We start from the raw sequence: 25,981 nt of genomic DNA on the forward strand, positions 1-25,981 counted from the left end.
TGCAAAGTGGAGAGCGAGAGGAAACTAGTTCTGCCATTCATAGGAATGAACGCATGCACACATCAGACTTTTGAATTTAATAATATTTACAGAAGCTCAATCATATGTATGGGTCCATAAGTCAGGCATTCATAACCCGGGGAGGGGCTGTACACAAATTATGCTTTGGTTCAATTGCAGGGTTGGCCAAATTACCTTATACTCTTGTGATAATGGAACTAAACACAATTGTTTGCCATCAGAATTACAAACAAAGGAATGCAACCAAAAGGTCAGAAAATGGAATTCTTAAAAAAAATATACACTTCTGCCAAGAATTTATAATGCACAGGATCAAAAGAGGCTGCAGAGGATTGTAGACTCAGCCAGCTCCATCACAGGCACAACCCTCTCCACCATTGAGAAGATCTTCAAGAGGCGTTGCCCCAAGAAGGCCATGTCCCTCACCATTCGGGACATGCCCTCTTCTCGTTACTACCATCAGGGAGGAGGTACAGAAGCCTGAAGACCCACACTCAACATTTTAGGAACAGCTTCTTCCCCTCTGCCATCAGATATCTGAACAGTCCACGAACACTACTTCGTTATTCCTCTTTTGCATTATTTATTTAATTTTGTGGCTTATAGTAATTTTTATGTCTTGCACTGTACTGCTGCCGCAAAACAACAAATTTCACAACGTGACAGTGATAATAAACCTGATTCTGAAAATGTCACGGTTCCTAACAGAGACCATAGCCAGCTGGTGAATTAATCTATTTTTCTTTCCACATACAACGGCTGACCTGCAGAGTATTTCCATCAGTTTCAGCTTTTATTTCAGAATTCCAGCATCTCCACTATATTGCTTTTGAATTAATCCAATGACACGCCTACTTATCAAATTAGTAGGGATAGGGATATTAGCCATAGGTCATTCCTATAAAATTCATGAGTGTTTGGTGAGATAGCAGTAAACATTTCTTTCAGAAGTCAGCCTTCAGCCTTGGAAATAGCTACCAAGATGGTTAACCCCTACCAAAAAAAAAATCCACAGTAGTTCTCCACCCCTGGGGAAGTTATTTGCTCCCTTCTGGATTTAAGATTTGGTAATTTACACATTTCAATTTTAACAATGAATTTCAGATGACTAATTGACAAAGGTGAATATCACAACCAAGCTCACTTCTGCTTTTTTTTAAATTTTATGTTCCAGTAGATTTAGCTTACCAGCAGTTAACACAATAGGCTAACTGATCTCAATATCTTCTTTGATTGCAAATTCCATGAAATACCTCGCCAACATTTAGGTGACCACTTTCAAGAGGATTCATTAGATAGCAATTAAAAAATTAATTCTGTTCAATATGTGAACATCAAACCAAACAATACCACTGGTCTGTCCTAGACTTGCTAGATCAACAGTGACCAAAACCTAAATCATCCCAGCCTACAGCCAAGACAACAAAGATGACAATTTGCATCTATATTACTATTAATTACCTAGATTTTTGTAACTGCTCTTGAAAACAAAATAGCAAATATAATGACTAATTATTCTTAGAGATTTGAGAAAGGAAATCTAATGATAACCCTTTATTTGGATTAATATTTTTGTCAGTCAATCTGACATAATATCTCACAGTTTGTTACCAAATGGAGGACGCATACATACATATACACACGCACAAATAATGAAAAAGGCAAAACAAGCACTATTATGTCTGAACAACCACATTATAAAAAAAGTTCATTCAAAATGCAATAGAACGTGAACATTAACATCTAATTACCTTTTCCAAATTTCTAAAAAGTAATTTGTTAAACATTTTAACATCTCAAGTAAAATGTTAAACTGAGGTCCTGCTGCTCTCCCAGGTGAATGTAAAAAATATTAATTTCCAACAAGAGCAGTAGACTTATCCCTACTACCCAGGTCAATATTGATTCCGAATCATCAGAAAACAACGATGTGGTCTTTATGAGTGCGCTACTTGTGAGATTGGGCTGTGTACCAACTGACTATCATGTTTCAAAATTGCACAATATATCAAAAATTATTTCGTTTGCTATAAAGTTATTTGGGAGATCCTGAAAAGGACATAATGTAAACATATCTTATTTTGCAGCTACATGATATTTTAACTCATTTTTATTCTGCTCAAGAAACCAGCTAAACAATTCATTAACTGTGCATTGTCTAAGCAGAATCAAAGTGTTGAAATGTGCAGGATTCAATTTATAAAACAAATACATTTAGGTTTTAATTGATTGTATTATTTTTAGATGATGGGAGTAGTTTTATGCTAATTGGTTACTAAATGCAATTCACAGTCTCCTTTTCTCTACTATTGAGGAGAGGGAATTGCTATGCAGAGAAAAAACTAACTCTATGGGTTTTAAAATAACAAGATGCTGAAGGATCAGCAGGCTAGGCAGCACCCGTGGAGAAAAGCAGACAGTCAACGTTCTGGGCAGGACCCTTTTTCAGAACTGAAGATAGGAAAAGGGGAAGCCCAATATAGAGGGGAAAACAGAGCAGTGATAGGTAGACAGAAGAGGGGAGGTGGGGTGGGCACAAGGTGGTGATAGGTAGATGCAGGTGAGAGACAGTGATTGGCAGATGCGGGGGAGGAGGGGAGAGCAGATCCACCGGGGTTGGGTCATGACCCATCCCCCTTTGGATCTGCTCTCACCCTTTCCTCCTCCCAATCAGAAAAAGATTGTATCCCCCTTGGCATAATTTTCCATCCCACCAGCTTCTGCATTCAGTGGAACACGCTCCAGTTTTTGGCATCTTCAGCAAGCTTCCACCACCAGAGACACCTTTCCCTCCATTCCTCGTTCAGCATTCAGAAGGGGCTGCTCCCTCCAAAATTCCCTGGTTCGCTCTTACATCTATATCAACCACTCCCCTTCTCATGGCATTTTTTACCTTCCAACCACAGGATTCACAATGTCTGTCCATTTACCTCTTCCTATCCCACCACATAGGGATGTAAAGAGTTCTTCCAGTGCACCAATTCATTCCAGTTTGGACTACTGCACTCAGTGGTCATGAAGTGATCTCCTCTACATTCAGGGAACCAAACACAAGTTGGGTGACTGTTTTGCAGAACACTTCCATTTCCACTTCCACAAAGGTGATCCTGATTTTCCTGTCACTTTCTTTTTCCATCCCCTCCTACCTATCATCACCCTGCTGCATTTTTTCCAACAATGCCCAACTTAAGCTCCAGGAACACCAGCTCATTCTCTCTCTAAACATGCTGCAATCCTTGGGACTCAATACTGAATTCAACAATTTCAATTAATCAGTCTTTCTTATTTCTCTTAGTCAGAACAGGCCAGTTCTTATAGAAAATCATCACCTCAGCCTTTCCTCTCCACTGATACTTCCTGCTCTGCTGGGTACTTCCAGAATTCTCTTTTATTTCAAATTTCCAGCAGCTGCTGAGTTCTGCATCTCAAGGTTTCAACATACTCTTTCGCACTGAAAACAATTACCTTACTTGGCCCCACAGGTATTCCCTTCTCCACAACTTGAAACACAACTTACTTTCTCACTTTTCCAGTTCTGATGAAAGCTCAGTGACCCAAAACATTAACTCTGTTTGTCTCTACATTGATGCCATCTGACCTGCTGAATGTTTCTGGATTTTTCTACTTTTGTTTTTCCTCAAGGGCAACTGGATATAGCATTAAATGTTAAGTCTCTTGTACAAATAAAATATATATATGGCTAGCACGAAGGGACATAACTTTAAGGCGATTGGAGGAAGGTACAAAGGGGATGTCAGAGGTAAGTTTTTTTTCCCCCCACACAGACAGTGGTGGGTACATGGAACGCACTGCCAGCACAGGTTGTGGGGGCAGATACATTAGGGATATTTAAGAGACTCTTAGATAGCCACATGAATCATAGAGAAATGGAGGGCTATGTGGGAGGGAAGGGTCAGATAGATAGTAGAGCAGGATAAAATGTCGGCACAATATCGTGGGCCGAAGGGCCTGGACTGTGCTGTAATGCTCTATGTTCTATATGGACTATGTTGGGTTCTTCAAATTTACAGCTCAGTTAAACAAATGAGGTAATTACAAAACAAATGCAACAAAATACAGAAGAGCACTAAGAAACATTACAAGTAGATTCAAGAATAATATGGCTTTCTTAGCTAGTATTCCCTGAAGTCAAAGGCCAAGCATTAAATTTACCTTCTACAGCAGTATGCCAATATAATGCATCCTCAAAAATTACGCCAGTAGACAGATGGTCCAGGAAAAAGGATAGACAAGAAAGAAAAGCTGTTATGAAGAAGGATAAGGACCATAAATTAAGTTCCTGAATTGGGGAAGACTGGAGCAGCTACTTGCAGGCATGTCTGCATGGGACCAGTGGGAGTCATTCACTCCCTACAGTGAGAGGCAAGACCAACAGGTCCAAGGAACTCTAGATTTAAAGAGATAGAAGGTTGGAGAAAGAAAGAAGCAGCTTAAGGTGAGTATAGAAGCACTTGAAACGACACGTCATGGAAGACTATGGGCAGAGTACTGGAAAATGGATTTAGAATTGATAGGTGCTTGATGGCTAACATGGACACAGTGGGCCAAAAGGGCAATTCTATGCTGTATGATTCTATGACTCATAGTCATACATTCCAAAATACCACACTAAAAATATTTTGTGATTGCTGCATGAAACTATAACAATACTAATTTTACAGAACACTACTGAACCACTTCAAATAAATGCAGTTCCCTTGGTACCAGTTCCAAATGTTTTTCAGTTTTCTCATTCTGTGCGGTGACAGCAAGAAAAGTAAATCTGTGGAAGGCTGCTGCCTAATCTGCTGAGTGTTTCCAGCATTTTCTGTGTTTTTCTATTTCAGATTTCCAGCATCTGCATTTTTTTTTGTTTTTTTGTTAAATTTTTTAAGTATGTAGTTCAATAGCAAGTCCCAATAGGCTATTCAACTATTAACACTATCCCCTTGTACTTGGTCCTGTCCACCTCAGAAATTAATTGACAGACTTTTCCAGTAGCTTTCAATTGAGAGTCTTTACTGAAAATACTGCCTCAACCAAGAGTGCTGAGCACAACTATAAATTCCTATTGCCACTGAACACAAATAATTGAAGCTAAGACTTTCTAGTCTTGCATGGATCAGCTACTTCCTAGATCAACTTGCAGAACTGTACAAGTGTTTATGTTGCAGTGTCAGTGCAGACAAACTGTCATGCAAATGAAGCATTAAGGAAGATATAATTCACAAAAATCTTACATACAGAAACATATTATACTAACTCAAGAAAACTATATTTATGAAAAATTGTTAAAGTAAAGGACTGGAGATTTTCATCCCTATGCATTAATACAGCCATTTGCTGATAGCATACAGTGCAACTTCATTCCAAATGTTTGATGCAAATCCTGATGGTAATCAATACTCAGACAGCTAATGCAAACACATTAAGTGCCATAATAACTAAAATTTTAAAATCATCTCATTTACCAAAGTGGTATAAGACTACTACTAATACTCCCTTTCTTCAAATTAAAAAAAATTTTAAAGTCACATGATTGAAAATTAAATTCATTAATCCACCTCTGAACTTATGGGTTTAATGAACATTGCCTGAAAATTCTGATTCCACCTTTAAATACTTGAAGATTCGACATTACATGGGTTCAAAAGTTAAATTTACATCTCGGGTAACTTCACCAAAATTAGCAAAAAAGCATGTACATTTGAGAGAACACAAGGTAAATGGGATGAAAAGCATGATGATGCTGGAGAAACTCAACAAGCCAGGCAGCATCCGTGAAGAAAAGCAGGCGATCAACGTTTCGGGTCAGGACCCCTCTTCAGGGCTGAAGATAGGAAAAGGGGAGGCCCAATATATAGGAGGGAAAATCAGAGCAGTGAATGGTGGACAAAGGTGGGGAGGTGGGCTGGGCACAAGGTGGTGATAGGTAGATGCAGGTAAGAGATAGTAATAGGCAGGTGCGGGGGAGGTGGGGAGAGCAGACCCACCGGGGGATGGGTAAAAGGTAAGGAGAGAAAGGAGAATAAAAATGGGAGTAGAAAAGAGAGAGAGGTTAGGAAAGGGAAGAAGAGAAGAAGCTTGGTGGTGGGGGGGGGTTGTGGGGAAGGGGTGTGGGGATTGAAGTGGGAGAATTCAATGTTCACGCCACACCCCTTCCCCACAACCCCACACCCCACCACCATGTTTCTTCTCTTCTTCCCTTTCCTAACCTCTCTCTTTTTTCTACCCCCCTTTTTTTCCTCCTTTCTCTCCTTACCTTTGACCCATCCCCCGGTGGATCTGCTCTCCCCACCTCCCCCGCACCTGCCTATCACTATTTCTTACCTGCATCTACCTATCACCACCCTGGGCCCACCCAACCTCCCCTCTTTTGTCCACCTATCACTGCTCTGCTTTTCCCTCCTATATAATGGGCTTCCCCTTTTCCTATCTTCAGTCCTAAAGAGGGGTCCTGACCCGAAATGTTGACCGCCTGCTTTTCTCCACCGATGCTGCCTGGCCTGCTGAGCTCCTTCAGCATCATAGTGTTTTTCATCTAGATTCCAACATCCGCAGTCCTTTGTTTCTCTAAGGTAAATGGAATGCAGGCATGCATAAAGTCATACAATAATACAAAGGAAAGTCATTTGCCCCATCAGGTTTGGTGTGCTGAGCAATTCATGGTTTTAGGAAAGGAAAAATATCAGAAAGCAAACAGGATTTGACAAATTTAAATTTTTGAGTTCATAATTAACAGGTGTTACGGACTCAGTGAATGTCCCTTTAAGATAGAGTGTGTGTGTGTGTGTGTGTGTGTGTGTGGCGTGCTTACGTCAATAGAAGATAAAGGACGTAATGACGTTGTTGAAGAAAGCAGAAGAAAACGAGAAAGAGAGAGAGAGAGAGAGAGAAAAAGAGAGAGAAAAAGAGAGAAGGGAGAGAGACACCAGCCTGCTAGTTTTCTCTATCGATGGATGAGAAACAATAACTGTGTCTGCCACTGAAATCCATGTACGGAAATTGGAAGTAATCCGGTGGAGTTCACTTTGTTGCTGACCTGTAGAAGGAAACAGGTATTTGTGCGGACGACCACAATTCGGATGCTTTTCGGGGTGAGGAAGTCACTACCGAGTAAACACTGAAGTGTCGCTTGGGTTCCATCGCGGAACATTTGGATTTCGTAATTACTCTCTCTATGTTTCTCTACGTCTACGTCTTATCTTCAGACAACGGTGGTTGTTGAAGAAGCCTTTGCTCATGTTTCACCTTATGGCTTGCGGAACTGAACTTTAAGAACCATTGCTGAACTTGGAGTTTGGGACTTGCCACACACACACATGAAGAGTTTAGTTTTTGGGGTTAATGTTCAAGGTTTAACATTTTTCTTAAATTCTAACATACTAACATTTTTACTTTTATTTTACGTATTATTATAAGTAGTGATTAATAAAATAGTTGTTAACACTGAATCATGACTCAGTGTGTTTCTTTTGTTGCTGGTTCGTAATACAAGGAAAATAAAACAAATAAATGCGGCACATTTGGATTTCCAAGAGCATTTGATCAAAGTGCTACATAAAAGTGTTATGCACAAGGAATTACAGGGTTAAGGGTAAAATATTGACATGAATAGAGCAGTGGTGCTGAACCCAGGGTGGGGGTGGGGTGTGCACCAAAGATTACAGGAGATCCCAGAGAATTGAATATTCAATAATTTAATTTGGGAACACTGGCTACTCCAGCCATAGGGCAGCGAGCAGTCTCTGGGAATCCCCAGGATAACCACAGCATTAAAAGGAGATTCCTATGACGTCAACAGACTGTTACAGGCATTTTTAAAAATACAGTGACTGAGAATTAAAATTATAAATGGATTAAATGAACAAGATACAGAGAGTTTTGATAGTGTAAACTGTGTGGATGTTACTCCAGTGAGAGAGTCTAGTGTTTGGGGGCATAGTCTCAGAAATAAGGGACTGACAACTTTAGACTGAGAGGAGGAAGAATTTCTTCGCTTACAGTGTCGTGAAAATTGGAGCTATGAGACAGCTCTCGAATTAATGGCATCAGGGTCATGAAGAGGGCTACACAGAGTCAAACGGAGTGGGTATGGCTTCATCACATCCAAATTAGAGCCATTGGTTGCAGCTGTATAACCAACTTTATTCTTCCGGGCAATTTGATGCAACCAAGCAGCTTGCTTTTTCACCTTGCAGAGTCCAGATTCAGATAGGTGTGAAGCAACAATTTGGCAGCTTCTCTGTCATTTAACTGAAGGCAGCTCATTATTCCAGACTTCTCTGAACATAATTGAAATATTCAAACTAAAACATGGATGTCTGTATTTTGAGTGCATATCTCCAGATTACTAGCCTAATATAACCAATACAACACCTCTCCCACATTTTTTTCCATGATATTCCATGATATGGGCAGGCACGGTAGTGTAGCGGTTAGCGTAATGCTATTACAGCGCCAGCGACCCGGGTTCAATTCCTGCCACTGTCTGTAAGGAGTTTGTACGTTCTCCCCGTGTCTGCGTGGGTTTCCTCCGGGTGCTCCGGTTTCCTCCCACATTTCAAAGATGTACGGGTTAGGAGTTGTGGGCATGCTATGTTGGCGCCGGAAGCATGGTGACACTTGCGGACTGCCCCCAGAACCCTCTACGCAAAAGATGTATTTCACTGTGTGTTTCGATGTACATGTGATTAAAAAGATATCTTATCTTATATTTATCTGCAAACAATATGACATACTATATTTCCACGTAGTAAGCACAACCCCCAAATTTGATTTAAAAACAAATTTACCAATTATACCCATATTCAAATCAGTTAAATGAATGCAGACAAGGTATCCCAACAAAAATAGATAAATAGACGAGATATGGAAAAAAAAACATGGGTTCGGACACAAAGATGTGCTCCAGAAAAAGCCACATCTCTAGCCAATTATATACAGTTATCTGCCTGATAAAGCAGAAAAGTACTTAAGTTCCACTCTGAAGAGGAGGACAAATCCACCTGCTCTGGTTATCTCCAAATTAGCCCAGTTCTAATTATCAGTAATTGGACAGAAGGATTCATCAACAGAAGTTTTCAACAATAACCTACTCACTAATGCTCACTTTGGGCTCCATCAGGACCATCTGGGCAATGACCTCGTTACACCTGGATTCAAACATGAACCAACGTAGACAAATGAAAGCCCCCGACATCAAGGGGGCATCTGAACATAGCACCACGGTGCACTAATAAAACTGAAGTCATCAACTTTCCACTGGCTAGAGTCATATCTTGCACAAAGAAACATGGTTAAAGATTGATGGAGGCCAATCAGCCTCAAAACATCACTGATGTTCTTCAGAGCAATATCTCTGGCTCAACTGCTTCATTAGTGACCTCTCTTCCATCAATAGGTCAGAAAGTAAGGAGGTTTGTTGATTATTGCAATATTCAGTTCAATTGGTAATTGATCAACTAATGAAGCAGTAAGAACCTGTCAACATTTTAGCTTGTGCTTATAATATGTCTAGTCAGCAGTTCTCAGCATTATCCAATACTACCCAAGAAGTGATGAGGTGTAGGTTTAAAAAAATGATACCTAGATTACAAGAGATGAATTACAAGATTACACTAACTGCTTGCACTGCCTGGAACTTGAGATTCTTAAGAAGGCGGGGAGAAACTTGACAGCCTTTCTAGAACTTTGGGCAGCTGATAAAGGAGATAGAGACTACCTCTGGTGGTTGGGGTGTCTAAAAGTTAGAGGAAAGTTTCAAGAGTAAAGTTAAGAAATACACTTACATATAAAGTATGGTGCTCTTTTCCAACTACCGCAATGAATTCAAACAAATCCAAGATTCATAATTTACATTAACTTGAAAGTTTTCAGGCAGGTATGCAGAGTAACTCATGATCTCACTGAAAGGTGGAATAGACTTAAGGTGCTAAATAGCTTAATACTGCTCCTATCCCTCTCTGTCTCATTTTTTCCCCAACACGACTACAAGGTAATAACAATATGACAGAGTCTCACTGCCTTCCCTTGCCATATCATTGCCATTGCAAGATCCCACCATCAAAATCATAAGAATCATCACTGACAAGAATCTTCAGTGTACCAGCCACATAAATATTGTGGCTTTGTGCAAGTTAAAGAATGGGAAATTAAGAGGACGATTGATCTCCTGACATCCCAAAGAGGCTCCACTCCCGACATGGCCCATGTCAGAAGTGTGAATGAATTCTCTACTCTTGACCGAATGAAAGCTGCTGTTTATTCCTCCTCCCATCTCTCTTTAACATCCACTCATTCCACAAATGATGCACATAGCAGCAGTTTGTATCCATGTGCAAGATGCCTTGCAGCAGCTCAAGCTTTCTCTAAACACCACACAGCTGCCAGCAAGAAGAAGGAAGCAAGCAAGGACCAGTGAATACCACTCCTCCAAGCCATCATATGTTGCTGATCCTTTCTCATCACTGATACAGAATCCTGGAACTTGCTATCTAACAGCATCAAGTGGGTAACTTCTGTAGATGGATCATCACCATCTTATCAAGGGCAAAGAGGATGGGCAACTAATATATGGGCTTGCCATCACTACCCATGCCCATTTTCCAATAATCTATGGCCACAGGAGTCCTCACAGTAGACTGGAGGACTGCTAACAATATACCACTGTTTAAAAAAAAGGATAAATCAAATAATTAGAGGCCAGTTAGTTTAACTTCAATGATGGGAAAATTACTGGAATTGATTTTAAGGGTCAGTATAAAGCTTCATACAGGAAGATACAGATTAATCAAGGTAGTCAGTACAGATTTGCTAAGGGAAAGTCACATCACATCTGACGAACTTGATTGAAGTTTTTGTTTGAGGTAACAAGGTGGGGATGGATGAGAACAGTATATTTGATGGTGTCTACCCTGATGTTAACAAGGCTCATGACAAGGTCCCTCACAACAGGCTCATCAAAAAAGCGGAAAAATACTGCACACAAACTGGCTGCCGTTTCCTATTACAAAAGTGTTCACATTTCTCAAAGTACTTCCTTGGCCATAAAGGACTTTGGGATGATCAATGTATTATAAAAGGCTCCTTGTAGTTGCAAGATTTTTCTTTATTTTTTAAGCAAACTAAGTAAAACTGCAAGTATAAAATTCAAGCTGTACATGAAGTAGCATTAACACTTTACAGAGTATATGTCAACACAGTCCAATTTTGCTAGGCTATCCCTCTAATCTTCTAGCCATACATCACCACTGATCATCTGCTCATGAACAACTACAAGCAAAACAAGTTTCTATTCTCAAGAAATGCAAATTCAAGACCTTTACATCAATTTTATTCTCAAAGTATCTATTTGATACTTGTCATTTTTAACGTAACATCATATCTGAATATTTCGTCAAAAACATGCATAATGTACATCAGTGTTCCATTTCTTTATCAATGTAAAACACAGCATATTAAGTGAGGAGAAAATGACAATATATTTAAAATAACCTATTATCCGCTTCCTACACAAAAATACAAATGCTGTACTTTGCGACAAATCCCTTTGGTTTAGTCCAAGTCATCCCCTACTGATGCTTTGTTTGAAGATTAACATGAAATCAGTGCATTTTCTCAGCAATTATGTTCCTCCCTGCATTCTCTCCTTAGCTTCATGGATACTGCCACTACAACCTCCCTCAGATTTCCATTTATTATGTGTAAAATTGTTGGCAGCCTACTCAGTCACAAGGAGGACACAGCTAAGCAGATATTGTTCTTGTTTAATGCCCATACAAGTGCATTTCCAGCAGAGGGTGTTAGCACATCAAAAGCAGGAATCTGACCATTTTCCTAACTGGAGAATGCTGAGACCATCTGTGGTGCTGACACCCATAGTTAGATCAGCTAACTCAGAACAGGTCTGGACTTTGATGTTCCCTGACTGCATGGCTCAACATGGCACTTCCTCAAATCAGCTGAGCCACATGGAGAACTCTAGGCTTTACTTACCTACTAGCTAATCCATCAGTGCCTGCAGTTGAATGAGCCACAATGTACACGAACAAACTATCTTCTAAGGAATACATTACACCTTGCAAATGGTTACTTGAGCTACAATGAAACTGTTACAATACTCTTGTTCATTTCCACATTCAATCTTAGAATCATATGGAGTCGGATGGGGGGGGTATGTTTTTGGGTCGTAGAGCAGAAAGAGGTAAGTGGGAGGGGCGAGGGCTTGAGGCAGTAATCTTGTATGAGAAAACTGTAAAAACAAAATTGTGTCTAAACAGCAGCCAATTCTACCTCAACAATACCTTATCCATCTGAATATGCAGCAGCCAAACATCCATAGTAGAGAACCAACTCGGTCAATGGTCTGAAAAACTCCAGCAAAAATGTAATAGCTCTTAGAAAAAAACTAGAACTGAATAAATTGTATTTTATTTCCACAGCAATATTCTGTAGAGGCTGTTTAATTGTGGGAGCATTTCTGTGCACAGTGGCTGGTGATAATAGTTCCATTGGCAAAAAAAATTGAGCTTCAAGTAACAGGTCACCTGTGGCTCTACCAACAACTCTCAAGCTTCTCTCTCACTAAATCCTTCAATCTCTGACAGCCTTGATGCATTAATCTATCAGACCATCTGAACACTTAAGAGCTCTATTCGTCTCCTAGTCAGCAAATGTTGAATTCAAGTCCTGCAAATGTCAAATTTTTAAAACACATCTGTACATCACCAAATTGTCAAGCACTTTACCAAGAATGCCTTGAAGGTTTTACAGACACAATAAGATCAGGGTTAAACAAAGGTATAAATCTTGGAAAGTACAGATTTCTGAATAGGTTGCTAATTTCAGAGTATTCAAAAATATGTTTCAAATTATTGGATGGTCCACAAAACATTTATAATCAAGTCAGTATATTCTAATTTGCCTAGGATCTTTATTGGAAATTTTTTTTTAACATAGTAATTCTTATTGAAGGGAAATTTGATACGCAAAGAATTGATAATCAGTTTAGCAGTCCATGTAGAGAAATCCTCAGCTGGTGTCCAAAACTGCACAGATTACATATCATTAGCAAGTGTAAAAATAATCAAAGTAACAACAACAGATATCCTGAGGTTTTTTTGCTGCTGCCATTTATCTTATTGTTGAGAAATGGTAGGAAAATATTAGTATATCTTGAAAATAAAGCCAATGCAATTTCCATCTGCATTGGTACCTGGTTTTTATTACTCAGAACGACTTTGGATCCATTCCAGCCATAAAAGATACAAACTAGCCAATTTTTATTATTTGTCATAGGCCCACCTGAAACAAAATTGTATATCCTTTGATACCCTTTCAAAGAGGGTAAATAGGAAAGAAAACTTAGAAAACAAATATTATTAAAAATAAAAATAGGAAACTGATATACTAGGGTGATTGTGGAGTTACACAGTTACAACCATTTTTCAATTTGCTTAAAAGATGCACTCCTGGAAAAGTTGTCATTCAGTGAAATGTTATAAATCAGAAAACCTATGATTTGGTACAGCATATTCCTTTGTCCAAATGGCCGCTGTTTGTTATAGCAAAAAATAAAGCTACATAAGCCAAAGGCAAATACCCCAACCAGTCAATAGCATCAGAGCAAAAATTTGCACATCATTCACACATTGAAAAATTATTCATTTGTGTTTTACTTCATTCAATAAGAGAGCACAGGTATCTTCACACCATGGGAAGGACAAAAAGATTTGTCAACCATATGAAATTAATACTGCTGTCATTTGTACAAAATTTCAGTCAGAAAATTAACTAACCAAATGACAAAATTAACCATAGTTAGATGAAACTTATTTTGTGAAAGCCAGGGATGCCTGAAATAAATTAGATACTATATATTAAGAGTACATTTTAGCAGATCAATGCTCATCTGGCTTGTTTTTTTTAAACATTTCATGTTAATCTAAATATGTTGATTAGTAAATGTTAACTATGTACAAAACGCACGTCCTAACCCATAACTTTCTGCACATCAGCTTAATTGCCATCACCTAGAAAATCTGATCTTATAGTGGGGACATAAATCAGTCAATTGTAGTTGTGTGCATACCATCCCTCCAACTGCACTATTAGTCCAATGGCTTGTTTTAAATGCTTGTCCACTCTATGTAGGCCCTCCCCAGTTTATGAACGCCTGACTTATGTATAGCCTGTACATACAAACAAGCATTTGGGAGACTAGCAGGATGGATGGGGATGGATTTGCCAGCTGCTGCGGGTATCTTCTGCTGTGGGTGAACTGGGGTCATGGCCGCATTTCTATCTTGTGAATTATTTGGGTTACGAACAGTTCACGGGAACAGAATCCGACCGTAACCTTGGGAGGACCAGCACAAAGCACATTGGTATAGGTTTATGCATTAGAATCTGGGTGAAAATATTCATTTGAATTGCTGTATGTAGCTTCTGTTTAAGGTGCTCTTTGACTTTATAACTTGTCTAATTAATAGTAGAAGATTTTATTCACATACGATTACTCACCACACTGATGTGTGTTTTGACTGGTTATGGAAAAAGATCTAAGGGATTGTAGTGGGGACTTGCAGCGGCCTGAAATGTTTGAGCATGTACATATTAGAAAAAAGAGGTGGTACTGAAACTTTTGGAAAGCATCAAGTTAGATAAGTCACCGGGACCAGATGAGATGTACCCCAGGTTACTGTGGGAGGCGAGGGAGGAGATTGCGGAGCCTCTGACGATGATCTTTGCATTGTCGATGGAGACGGGAGAGGTTCCGGAAGATTGGAGGGTTGTGGATGTTGTTCCCTTATTCAAGAAGGGAAGTAGGGATAGTCCAGGGAATTATAGACCGGTGAGTCTTACCTCAGTGGCTGGTAAGCTGATGGAGAAGATCCTGAGAGGCATGATTTATGAACATTTAGAGAGGTATAATATTACTAGGAATAGTTAGCATGGCTTTGTCAAGGGCAGGTCCTGCCTTACCAGCCTGATTGAATTTTTTGAGGATGTGACTAAGCACATCGATGAAGGGAGAGCAGTAGATGTAGTGTATATGGATTTCAGCAAGGCGTTTGATAAGGTACCCCATGCGAGGCTTATGGAGAAGGTGAGGAGACATGGGATCCAAGGAGACATTGCAGTGTGGATCCAGAACTGGCTGGCCCACAGAAGGCAAAGACTGGTTGTTGAAGGGTCGTATTCTGAGTGGAGGTCAGTGACCAGTGGTGTACCTCAGGTACTGGGATCCTTACTCTTTGTGATTTTTATAAACGACCTGGATGAGGAAGTGGAGGGGTGGGTTAGTAAGTTTGCGGATGACACGAAGTTTGGGGGTGTTGTGGATAGTTTGGAGGGCTGTCAGAAGTTACAGAGGGACATAGATAGGATGCAAAGTTGAGCTGAGAAGTGGCAGATGCAGTTCAACCCAGATAAGAGAGAAGTGGTTCATTTTGGTAGGCCAAATATGTTGGTGGCATATAGTATTAATGGTAGGACTCTTGGCAGTGTGGAGGATCAGAGGGATCTTGGGGTCCGAGTCCATAGGACGCTCAAAGCGGCTGCACAGGTTGACTCTGTGGTTAAGAAAGCACATGGTGTATTGTCCTTCATCAATCGGGGAACTGAATTTAGGAGCCGAGAGGTATTGTTGCAGCTATATAGGTCTCTGGTCAGACCCCACTTGGAGTATTGTGCTCAGTTCTGGTTGCCTCACTACAGGAAGAATGTGGAAGCCATAGAGAGGGTGCAGAAGAGATTTACAAGGATGCTGCCTGGAATGCAGAGCATGCCTTATGAAAGCAGGCTGAGGGAACTCGGCCTTTTCTCCTTGGAGAAACGGAGGATGAGGGGGGACCTGATAAAGGTATATAAGATGATGAGAGGTATTGATCAGGTAGATAGTCAGAGGCTTTTCCCCAGGGCTGAAATGGTGGCCACAAGAGGACATAGGTTTAAGGTGCTGGGGAGTAGATATAGAGATGTCAGGGGTAAGTTTTTTTTACTCAGAGTGGTGAGTGTGTGGAATGGGCTGCCAGAAACGGTGGTGGAGGCGGATACGATAGGGTCTTTCAAGAGACTGTTAGATAGGTACATGGAGCTGAATAAAATAGAGGGCTATGGGTAAGCCTAGTAATTTCTAGGGTAGGGACATGTTCGGCACAGCTTTGTGGGCAGAAGGGCCTGAATTGTGCTGTAGTTTTTCTATGTTCTTACAAGATTGCGGGCCAAGTCATTAATGCTTGCCCAAAGAACTCGCTGCAGATGGTTGATGATCTTGTGAATGAAAAGGTCAATGACAGTATGTGCTTTTATGGTATATGGGACAAAGAAAAAGGTGCGCTTCATAATAAATGAAAACTGAAGCCTCTGTGAAATGACCCAATTCCACATGCTCATGATGTCTTAAGAACTTCATTGCCAATTCTTTTCAAATGCAGTCACCATTTCAATTACATTGGGAGGAAACTTAGCAGCCAATCTGGGCACAGCAAATTCCCACAAGCAGCAATAATGACCAGACAAATCCATTACACATGGAGGCAAGAGGGATGCAAGGGGAAATCTTGAGATAGTTAACCAATGATTTGATTTACTATATTATAAGAGCCATCAGTAGGAAGAGCAATTAAAATCCTCATTCTAACCACAGTGGAAATTTTAAAATAATAGAATCAAAATAAAAAAAAATCTTTAACATAACCTTTCCTTCTAAGAATGGACTGCTTATTAAATGAATATAGTTTTATTTGTTTCAAACTGCTTAACAATGGTATGCTTCCAACACAGAATGACTATTTCACCCAGATGACATTTGCTTTCACAGGTAAAGCACATCACAACCTAAAATGAACATTTTTCCATTTTCTCCAGTTTCCTTTAGTGAAAGCAGACAAATAGCAACATTTTCCTTGCAGAAGGAAGCAAAACAAAATTCTTCATTTGACAATTTTTAGAGCTGCAAAAGTAGTGCATTTCAACACAGTAACTAGTAATTTGATTCCAACTTCCCAAAGGAATTTCATAAATATTTTGCTTTATACACACAAGAAATGTCAGCTATGGGCAGTCATAACCAACTCGATATATTTTTAATTTGAACTGAACAACTTGATGTAAGACTATATTTTGTTGAAGGAAACATGCTAATGGTCTCACTGCTTGTAAGCTAATCTTTTTTTTAGTATTGTACCAAATACAGTACTTTATATTTAAAAAAAACAAAATCATGGAGCACAACTGCCATACCAAATATAAACTTCAATTTCTGTATTAAACATTGCATTTAGTCAGAACACTCTGCAAGGTAAAAAAAAACATCAAGCAAGAAGAGAAACAAGGTATTTAGCTGAAAGCATATGGATACTTTGGAGTCAGCTAAGGAATTCCAGAAAATAGGGAAGTATTGGCAAAATGAACAGCTAAAATGGACTTGGTTTTTTTGTTTTAATTGTCTTTTCTTGTAAAAATTGTGTATAATTTATGTTTACTTTATACTTTTCATGTGAATGCTGCTGATAGGATGCTATGTGTCTGTGATACTGCTACAGGTAAGTTTTTCATTGCACCTGTGCATACATGTACTTGTGCATCTGACAATAAACTTGATTTTGACTTTTGAATAGGGGATTTCTCAAAAGTCAAGGGTTACAGCAATGAAAGGGGCAAGAACAGAGAGATTTTTTTAAAACAGACCATGTAGATTTGAGAAAAACAACATTAAAGTTTATCCCTTGGTACTCATAGAGCAAAGATGGTGACCATGATGTCGCTGGATAACAGATAGTTTATGGAGGATAGAAAAAAAGGCAGCAGGAAAGCTTGAGAAAAATAAAGCCCCTCACTGATTCAGATATGACACAGTATTTCATAACCAAGGGGTAGAATTCTGAATTTGAAAGAAAGCCTCAATAATGACGCATAAGTGGGCGAAAAGCAGAGATCAAGATGAAACAATACATGATTTGCATATCCTTGGTGTTAATCCAAGTATACAGTTGGGAAGTAAAAATCATGGAGGGTGGGGAGATGTGGAAGGAGGAGAGAGGCAGTGTTTCAAAAGACCAAAGATGACAACTTAGGATTTTTCCAGCATTTAGCTGGATGAAAAGATGCTGGAAATCTTAAATTGAAGCAGGAGAATGCTGGAAATACTCAGCAGGTCAGGCAGCATCCATGGGCACAGAACAACATTTCAGGTTAATGAACTTTTGCCTGAACCGGCCAGCTACGATACAAACCATAAAAGCCGGTTATCTGAAATTGCTGAACTCAGTGTTGAGTCCTGAGGACTATAACGTACCATCTCCTCTTGACAGATCACCTTCAATCATCTTCACCACCCTCTCTCAGCCAGCATCACCACCTATCTCATTGAGTCTCACTTGATCACTTTCTCCATCAGATATCCACAACAGTCTCTCTACCCCTCCCCCTTCCCCGCAACTTTGCTCAGTTCTGATTAAAGCTCATTGACCCAAAATACTGTCTGACCTGCTGAGTATTTCCAGCATTTTGTTTTCAATTTTAGTTGGATGGAGTTCACAATAAAGAATCCAAATTTAACAAATCATGACCATGGATCAAAGTGGACATCAAGCAATTTCTAGTTCTCGCTTGTTATACCTAAAGTGTGAAACTACAGCAACTTTTTTGCAGAAGAGCTTTGCATGCAGATGTTACAGTTTTTAAGGAATCAAGGTTTCCAGATGCTACCAGGAAGATTTGGATCCCAAATGTCATCTACGTAAAGGGCGACAGAGCAGCAACCATTGATACATCCATCAGATTTGAAGGTGTTGGGTGCCACACATTTGGAGAATTCTAATAAGTATCACCGTCTAGGAGCTAGCATCAAGGACCTGCAAAGTTGCCATTGGGAGCATCTATTATTGGCATGAGCAGGGTATGGTTCCTGAAAAAGGACGACATGATGGACTTTCTGGATGTCGAAAAATTCAAATCTTTTATTGCCCGAGTTTCCAGGTCCACACTCTTAGTGACCATAAATATTTTTACTTTTTTTTTATGGATTCTTAACTTATTTTGATACACAAGGCACTTACCGTTAGTATGAAAACCTACAGCATTCCATAATACTTAATTGCTAAATCAGTACCACAGAGTAACATATCGAGGCTGACATGCTTGTGCCAGAGGGTATTCCTCCTTGTACCTTTCCCCCTTCCTCCAAACTATATAATAAATAAAAAATTGTTCTTGTTTGTGCAAGTTTACAAATTTGCAAGTTTATACTGGCCAATTATAGGATTCTTGTATCCACGACAAATAGAAATGGAAACAGCTTATGCTCTGTGAACTACAGAAGATACTTATTGGAAAAGGTGTATGGAGTCGCATCTGCACCACCCTGCAATCATCAATTCTTTTCACAATCAGAATAGTGACTTTTCTGTTTGTAGCTGTTACTCAATGAACAAGTTCAAGTCTCCTTACTAAAGTTTAATGCAATGCTATTAATAATCTACTAAACAATTCTGCAACAAATTCACTGCTATTCTATGGGGGTAGGGGGGAGGAAAAAGGATCTCTATTAAACATTATTTTTAAAAGAAATCTTGGGCTTAGTGACAGATAAAAACCATTTAAAACATTATTTATCTTCTGGATCTAACATAAGGGATGGGAGTGATGCAAATGAGCAAGAAGTATTTAAAGATGGTAAGAGTTTAAAAAGACAGAAACTCACAGTAAATATTCTCCTCCCTGTCCGATCAAAAGTAATACAGTAAACAGATGACAGGTGCCCCAGGATCCGCTTGTGCATCTTCATATGTAGATATACAGCAGTTGGAACAAGTTGACTGAGTCGAAAGCTTCCAGTAAGCTGCCTTGCCCGGACTGTATCCACTACAAACAAGACATGAAAACAGCTTGTGATCAGTGAATTACATTTATTTGAAAAATGATGAAGTTGCATCTGGACTATCCTGGAATTATCAAGGCTTTTCACAGTTAGAAAACAATAGTGACTTTTCTGTTTGCAGCTGTTACTTGATGAACAAATTCAAGCCTCTTTACTAAGGTTTAGTACAATTCATGAATTCAGTTATATATAAAAAATACAGGATGTGACCAATACCTTGTACTCATTCAGCATTCACTGCATTTCACATTTATTGATGATTATACTTAAGCGTACTTAACAAAATGTAAAGAAATCTTGCCCCTTACCAAAAGCGGTTCGCATCAAAGTGGAATACAAATTTACAAGCTTAGTATTTAAAAATCAACTTGAGGTCTCTATTTTTAAAAGAAAACAGAACTCCTATACTGCTAATATTAGTAACAGTTCCTTGTACAGTGTACACTAGAACATTGATATTGTGATTTTTATTCTAAATTGAACATGTCATAGGCATGAAGGAATGCAGCCAGCAGAGGCTACACTTCAACCATTTTATTAATACTCTGTAGTGCTGCAGTAACAATCATTTTAGGAGTCCAGCTATATTGACATTTCTGTAGCAATGCTATGACTTTACAATCAGTAGATTCAAAAATAAGAACATTGATGCATGCAGCCATATAACTGCATCACTGGATTAATGAATAAATGCAAGATATTTTGACTTGAATGAATTTTCACTTGCATGCACACTCTAACTTGGTGTGAATAATAGTAATTAATGGACAGGAGAATATTCTGACAAACACACGGGGGGGGGGGGGGGGAAGCGGGGGGGCAGGTTCAACCAGGTGGAAAGGTGCAGTGAGAAATACTCACCCTTCTCAAATCTAATTTTAACACAGCCAATTTAAAAATTTCTGATTCCTTTAGCAGTAAAGATTGACTTTTTAATATGATAATTTTAATATAAAAAGGTACATACAATTTCATTAGGTTCCTTCCTATGTCTAATTTTTAATTATGAAGGAATACCAATCCTGAATCTGTGCAATCCAATAAAAAAGCAGCTGCAATCATGAATGAAATTAATTATCATCATCACCACCTCAAAGTTTATCCATTTTTCTTTTACTCCCCCGAAGCATCTACATTTATACAAAAAAGAAAATAAATAATTAAGCTGAAAACAGTTTAATGTAAGCCATTTTAATTTTGCTTGCAAACACCAAACAGCTGGAGGATCTCAGCAGGTCAAGCAGCATCCATGGAGGCAAAGGAATGGTCAATGTTTCAGGTTGTGACACAAGAGACTGCAGATTCCAGCATCTGCAGTCTCCCGTGTCTCCATTAAGTTAGCTTCTTTATTTTCACTAGGCGAGGTGAACTAATTATGCAACTAGAGATTTATGCAGATATCAGTACACAGGAACACATTTTGATCAATAAATATAGTTAAAGTATAATTTTAAAGTCTATTAACAAAGGTGACAGAAAATGGATTCCACTCCCATTGTTGATAATTCACTGAAGGTTCAGGAACAGTATGAAAAAATTAAGTTCCACACTCATTCTCCCAAATGTCTGTAGAAAATCTAGATGCATTAGTATTTGTAGGTGTGCTGATCCACTTAATCAATACACTCATAGCTGGACTTAATGCTCATCTCCCCTTCCTGTGCAGCTGTAACATGTAGCACTTACTTATGCCAACAGCACCCCTGAACGTTCGAAGGACAAGAATAGTGATACAGCAAAAATACCAGCAACTCCAAGCTTCATCCCTGAGGGAGAAATATGAAACATACAGACTTCATATAATTGCAATGGTCCTGGAGATCAACAATGGGTATTCCAGTACCATGGAGCTAGAAGTTAGTTGAGATTTGGAGAGAGAATGGTATATTGATGGGAAGGTGGTGGTGGTGGTGGTGGGGCGAAATATAATCACTTACTAAACACCAAGATGCATTTCAATTAAGTAAGTTTATTTGTTTTTGGACTGCGAACACAGAATTAGTCATCACAGTTTTAAAATTTAACAAGCTCCCAGTCAGACGAGAGACTGGAATAAATTTTCACCCTTCAGAATTGTAGCTACGTGGAACAGACACCCAACAATAACAAGCTATATTATATCTATTAGTTGCAATAAGAGAAAATTGCAAACACTTAGCTCGGCTATAGTGAAACTGTACCCATAATCAAAGCTGTACAATACTGACAAGCATTTTGTTGTTGATATGGTGCATTTCAGAGAAGATATTAATCTGAGATCACCATCTCGACGTGCAGCATCATTTGTATCCACCATACATACAAGAAACACACAGTAGTGATAAATTGTCTCTCTCATTCCTCCATGATGTTATTATAGACTGGGAAAATATTGTTCCTCATGGAGGAGAGGGCAGGGATGAGGGCCAGCCAGACAGACAGGCATTGAGGGGAGAGGGCCAGCCAGACAGACAGGCACTGAGGGGAGAGGGCCAGCCTGAGAGGCGGTGGCAGTGGAGAAAGGAAACAATAAATATTATACTCACAACACATTCATGAACAAAACAAATTACAATAAATACAGGGAACCCAACAAAAAATTTAAAAGGTATACAAGAACAGATTGGCAGATATCAAAGATTTTCAGATTCCACCTATATTAAAACACAGAGGTTTCCCGAGGTGCTCTGGTTTCCTCCACATGCCCAAGACATGGGCAGGTTAATTGGCTACTATAAATTGCCACTAATGTAGGTGAAATTGGTAGGGGGAAGGAAAAGAGGAAAGAGTTGAAGGTGTTGTAAGAGGAAAGAAATATCAGTATTAGTGCTGATGGGTGCCTGATAGCCAGTATGGACACAGTGGACCCAAGGGCTGCTTTCATGCTGTATGACTATGACCAACATAATTAATGATAGAGAAGTTGGTGCCTTTTATATACCACAAAGGAGATAAAATGGTACAGCATAGGAACAGGTCCATTGGCCCACAACATTGTGCAAACTAATTAAACTAGTAATTAAATCCCTAACTAAACTAATCCCTTCTGCCGACACAATGCCCATATCCCTCCATTCTCTGCACATGATCTTGTAAATTTAGATGACATTTAGAAAACATGGGTAAAGTACTAAATTTTTTTTTGCATCTGTCTTCATTACAGAAGATCCTGCAAATGTAACAGTAAAGGAAAGGTAGTAAAGGAATTAATGAGCTTTTTAAAAGGCTAGAGAGATCCTTAAAAAGAATTCAAAGTTGGTCCAGATGAGATGTATATTATATAGATAAAGAGGAGAATAAAAGTCACAATCTTCCCATCTTCCTTGGGTATTGGATAATGGCACAGGATACAAGAAAAAGTGGAAGAGACATAAACATGACAGTATTCAGAAAAATCAATGTAGTATCAATCGTGGAGAAATGTTCAGAGACAATAATTGAAGACAAAGTTGATCACCCAGAAAAATACAAGCTTAAAAATGACAGCCAGCACTGATTTACTGAAGGCAAATTACGTTTGACTGAACAGATTGGGTGTATTGATGATGTAACAGAAAGGACTGATGAAGATGCGACATAAATACGAAATTGGTTTAAAAGAAAATGAATTGGCAGAGACCCAAATAGCTGCCACAGACACTGTGACCCAAATTCCTGTACTCTATGTCAGTCATTTCTAACTAAATGAATCAGGAAACTCTTGGTGTCCCTTTCTAACAGTTCAGCACCTTTCCTCAAGAACGATTCCAAGGATTGGACACAATTGTCAAACTAGGACTAACTGGCGATTTTATACACCACATTTCAGTTGACGAAGACAAGCAATCCACATGATTTTTAATAACCTTCTCATCTTTCCCTCAATGTCTCAAAAAATATTTACATCCCAAACACCACCAAGAGTATTTATCTGATTATTTATAATATTTACTGCTTATGATTTCTCTTATTACTGGAAATGTGCAGAACCCTTTGACTGGCTTTACTCATAGTGGAATATTTTTACAAAAAGGTTAGGGCATCACAATCAGGTACAAAAAGAATCTATGATTTTTTCAATCAAAACTTTCTTAAATTCTTATAGCATGCTTGTTTTTTTTTCCTTGAAATAGTACTTAAAGCAAAATCAAAACAGTACTGGAATTCAGTTTTCAAGCTGCTCCTTGACAATCTGGCCTTTAACATGTAGCTATTGAAGCTATTTCAAACAACAGTGCTCACAGGAAGACATCATGGCTCCAACAAGGCATAACTTTACAATGGACATTTAAAAAGCAACTTGGAATGAGGTCCACCATATTTACCTTCACAGGCAATGACATAACTGAGATCTCACTGACACTGTCCACATTAAAATTTGTAGAACCCATAAAAAAAACAGGAAACCTTATCTGCACCACAGTATCACTGAGGCACTGTTGATGGAAATTGATTATAGCCTAAGAAAATGTCTGATCCATGATGAAACACCTATCAATAAGAGATGAGAACATTTAAATTTCAAATTTAAAAGTACTGTGTTAATAAAATTGCTTCAGGACAAACACTAGGGAGAACTTTCATATATAAGTAACATATATATGCCTTAATACATTTCAAGACACTTACATCTACGCCAATCCCACCATTGTTTCTTAAGATCATTTCAGGGATACAATTATAATCTGAGCAGAAACCAAGCAGAAACCTTTTTAATTCTTTTGATACCTGAACCCAACACATTATCAGGTCCTATCAGACTCAGGTTGGTTAGCCAGTTTCTAATGGTTCAAACCATAAATTGTTCTAAACAATTGTTTGGCCATAACATGGCTTCTGTCATACCGTTTCACCTAAAGCCACTGAGTCAATTCACAACCTCAAGATCTAAATTTAACCTGCTCCTCCAAAAGCCATAAGAGGAAGAATTTTTGAACTGCCAAGTACAGCCACAACATGACATAGAACAATGTTCCATTTATGGTAAGTGAGATGAATGATCAATTTTTTTTGTTAATGGTTCAAAGGCAACATCATCCAGGACAGAGGGATGGTATCTCTACTTTAACATCTTATTCACAACTTGGCAGCACTAACATTGCAGCACCATGTCTGTATTGCACTGGAATGCTTGTCTACATATATTCAAATATATTTTCTTTGTTTTGATAAAAACTGCAAACGTCTTACCTTATTAAGTTTGTACAGTGCAGTCCAACTCATTTTTGAAAAATAAAACAGTCAATGGTTGCATAATTAACCTGGTTTTAGATAACCAAGTGACACCAGGCTGATGATTATAAATGATTCAATGCAAAACATAGTCTGAACATTCTAAAACTTCTTCCTAATAAGTGTGAGCTCAGATGTCAAGAGCTACCCCTAACTTTACAGTGAAGCCATCAAAATAACCAACTCTGGGAAATGCAAACATCAGATTGGTACAGTAGAGGGTGCTGTTCTGAAGTCAAGGTTATGGGACATTACTGAGCATGAGAGAATTTTGAATCCTCTATTTCCTAGACCTGGGAAAAAGGCAGTAATGTTGACTGCTTATATTGAGGAAATGCTGTAATACCGACATCTCTTACGAGGATGGATAGTGCAACCTATCAATCGAAAACAACAGACTTGAACGCTTCTCTCCCATGCATTGTTTCCGGTAGCCGAGCTACTCAACCCCAACCAGGGTATGTGTCTGCTTCAGTTCAAGAGTATACACTCATGAACCATTCACATCAGGTCCTGGTGGGGGAGAGGGACAGGGAGAGGGAGAGAGAGTGAGAGTTGTGCAATGCGTAGGCATATGGGGAGATGATGCTTGGTGCAGGAAAAACGTTAGTAGTCGAGTACAAGACCGACCGCAGTTGGATTGGGCTGGACTGCAATTATATACCCAAGCAGACCCCTAGTGCTTCCTACAACCAGCTTAAAGTTTAACTTGCAATTGTTAATAGCAGAATATTAAAGGGAAAATTGAAAGAGGTGGATGACTAAAAGTCAAAATTCTAAATCTTGCTCAAGGTTAATGCCTAATATTACACAACCTTAATAAAAAGAGGCTTTTCAGCTCTCACAGAATTTATTTTGAAAATAGCACTGACATTTCTTAAAGAG

General features: G+C 38.9%; 1 protein-coding gene across 2 annotated transcripts in view; it reads right to left on the reverse strand.

The window, feature by feature from the left end:
* Positions 1-25,981, reverse strand: part of phip (pleckstrin homology domain interacting protein) — a 158,443-nt gene that overhangs the window by 104,982 nt on the left and 27,480 nt on the right. For both annotated transcript variants that reach the window (XM_052024448.1, XM_052024446.1), the window contains exon 7: positions 19,730-19,890. In XM_052024448.1, coding sequence (XP_051880408.1) covers positions 19,730-19,890 — 161 coding nt within the window. The remainder of the gene's footprint in view (positions 1-19,729; positions 19,891-25,981) is intronic.

Source organism: Pristis pectinata, chromosome 10, assembly GCF_009764475.1.
Source record: "Pristis pectinata isolate sPriPec2 chromosome 10, sPriPec2.1.pri, whole genome shotgun sequence".
In the NCBI taxonomy this organism is placed as follows: Eukaryota; Metazoa; Chordata; class Chondrichthyes; order Rhinopristiformes; family Pristidae; genus Pristis; species Pristis pectinata.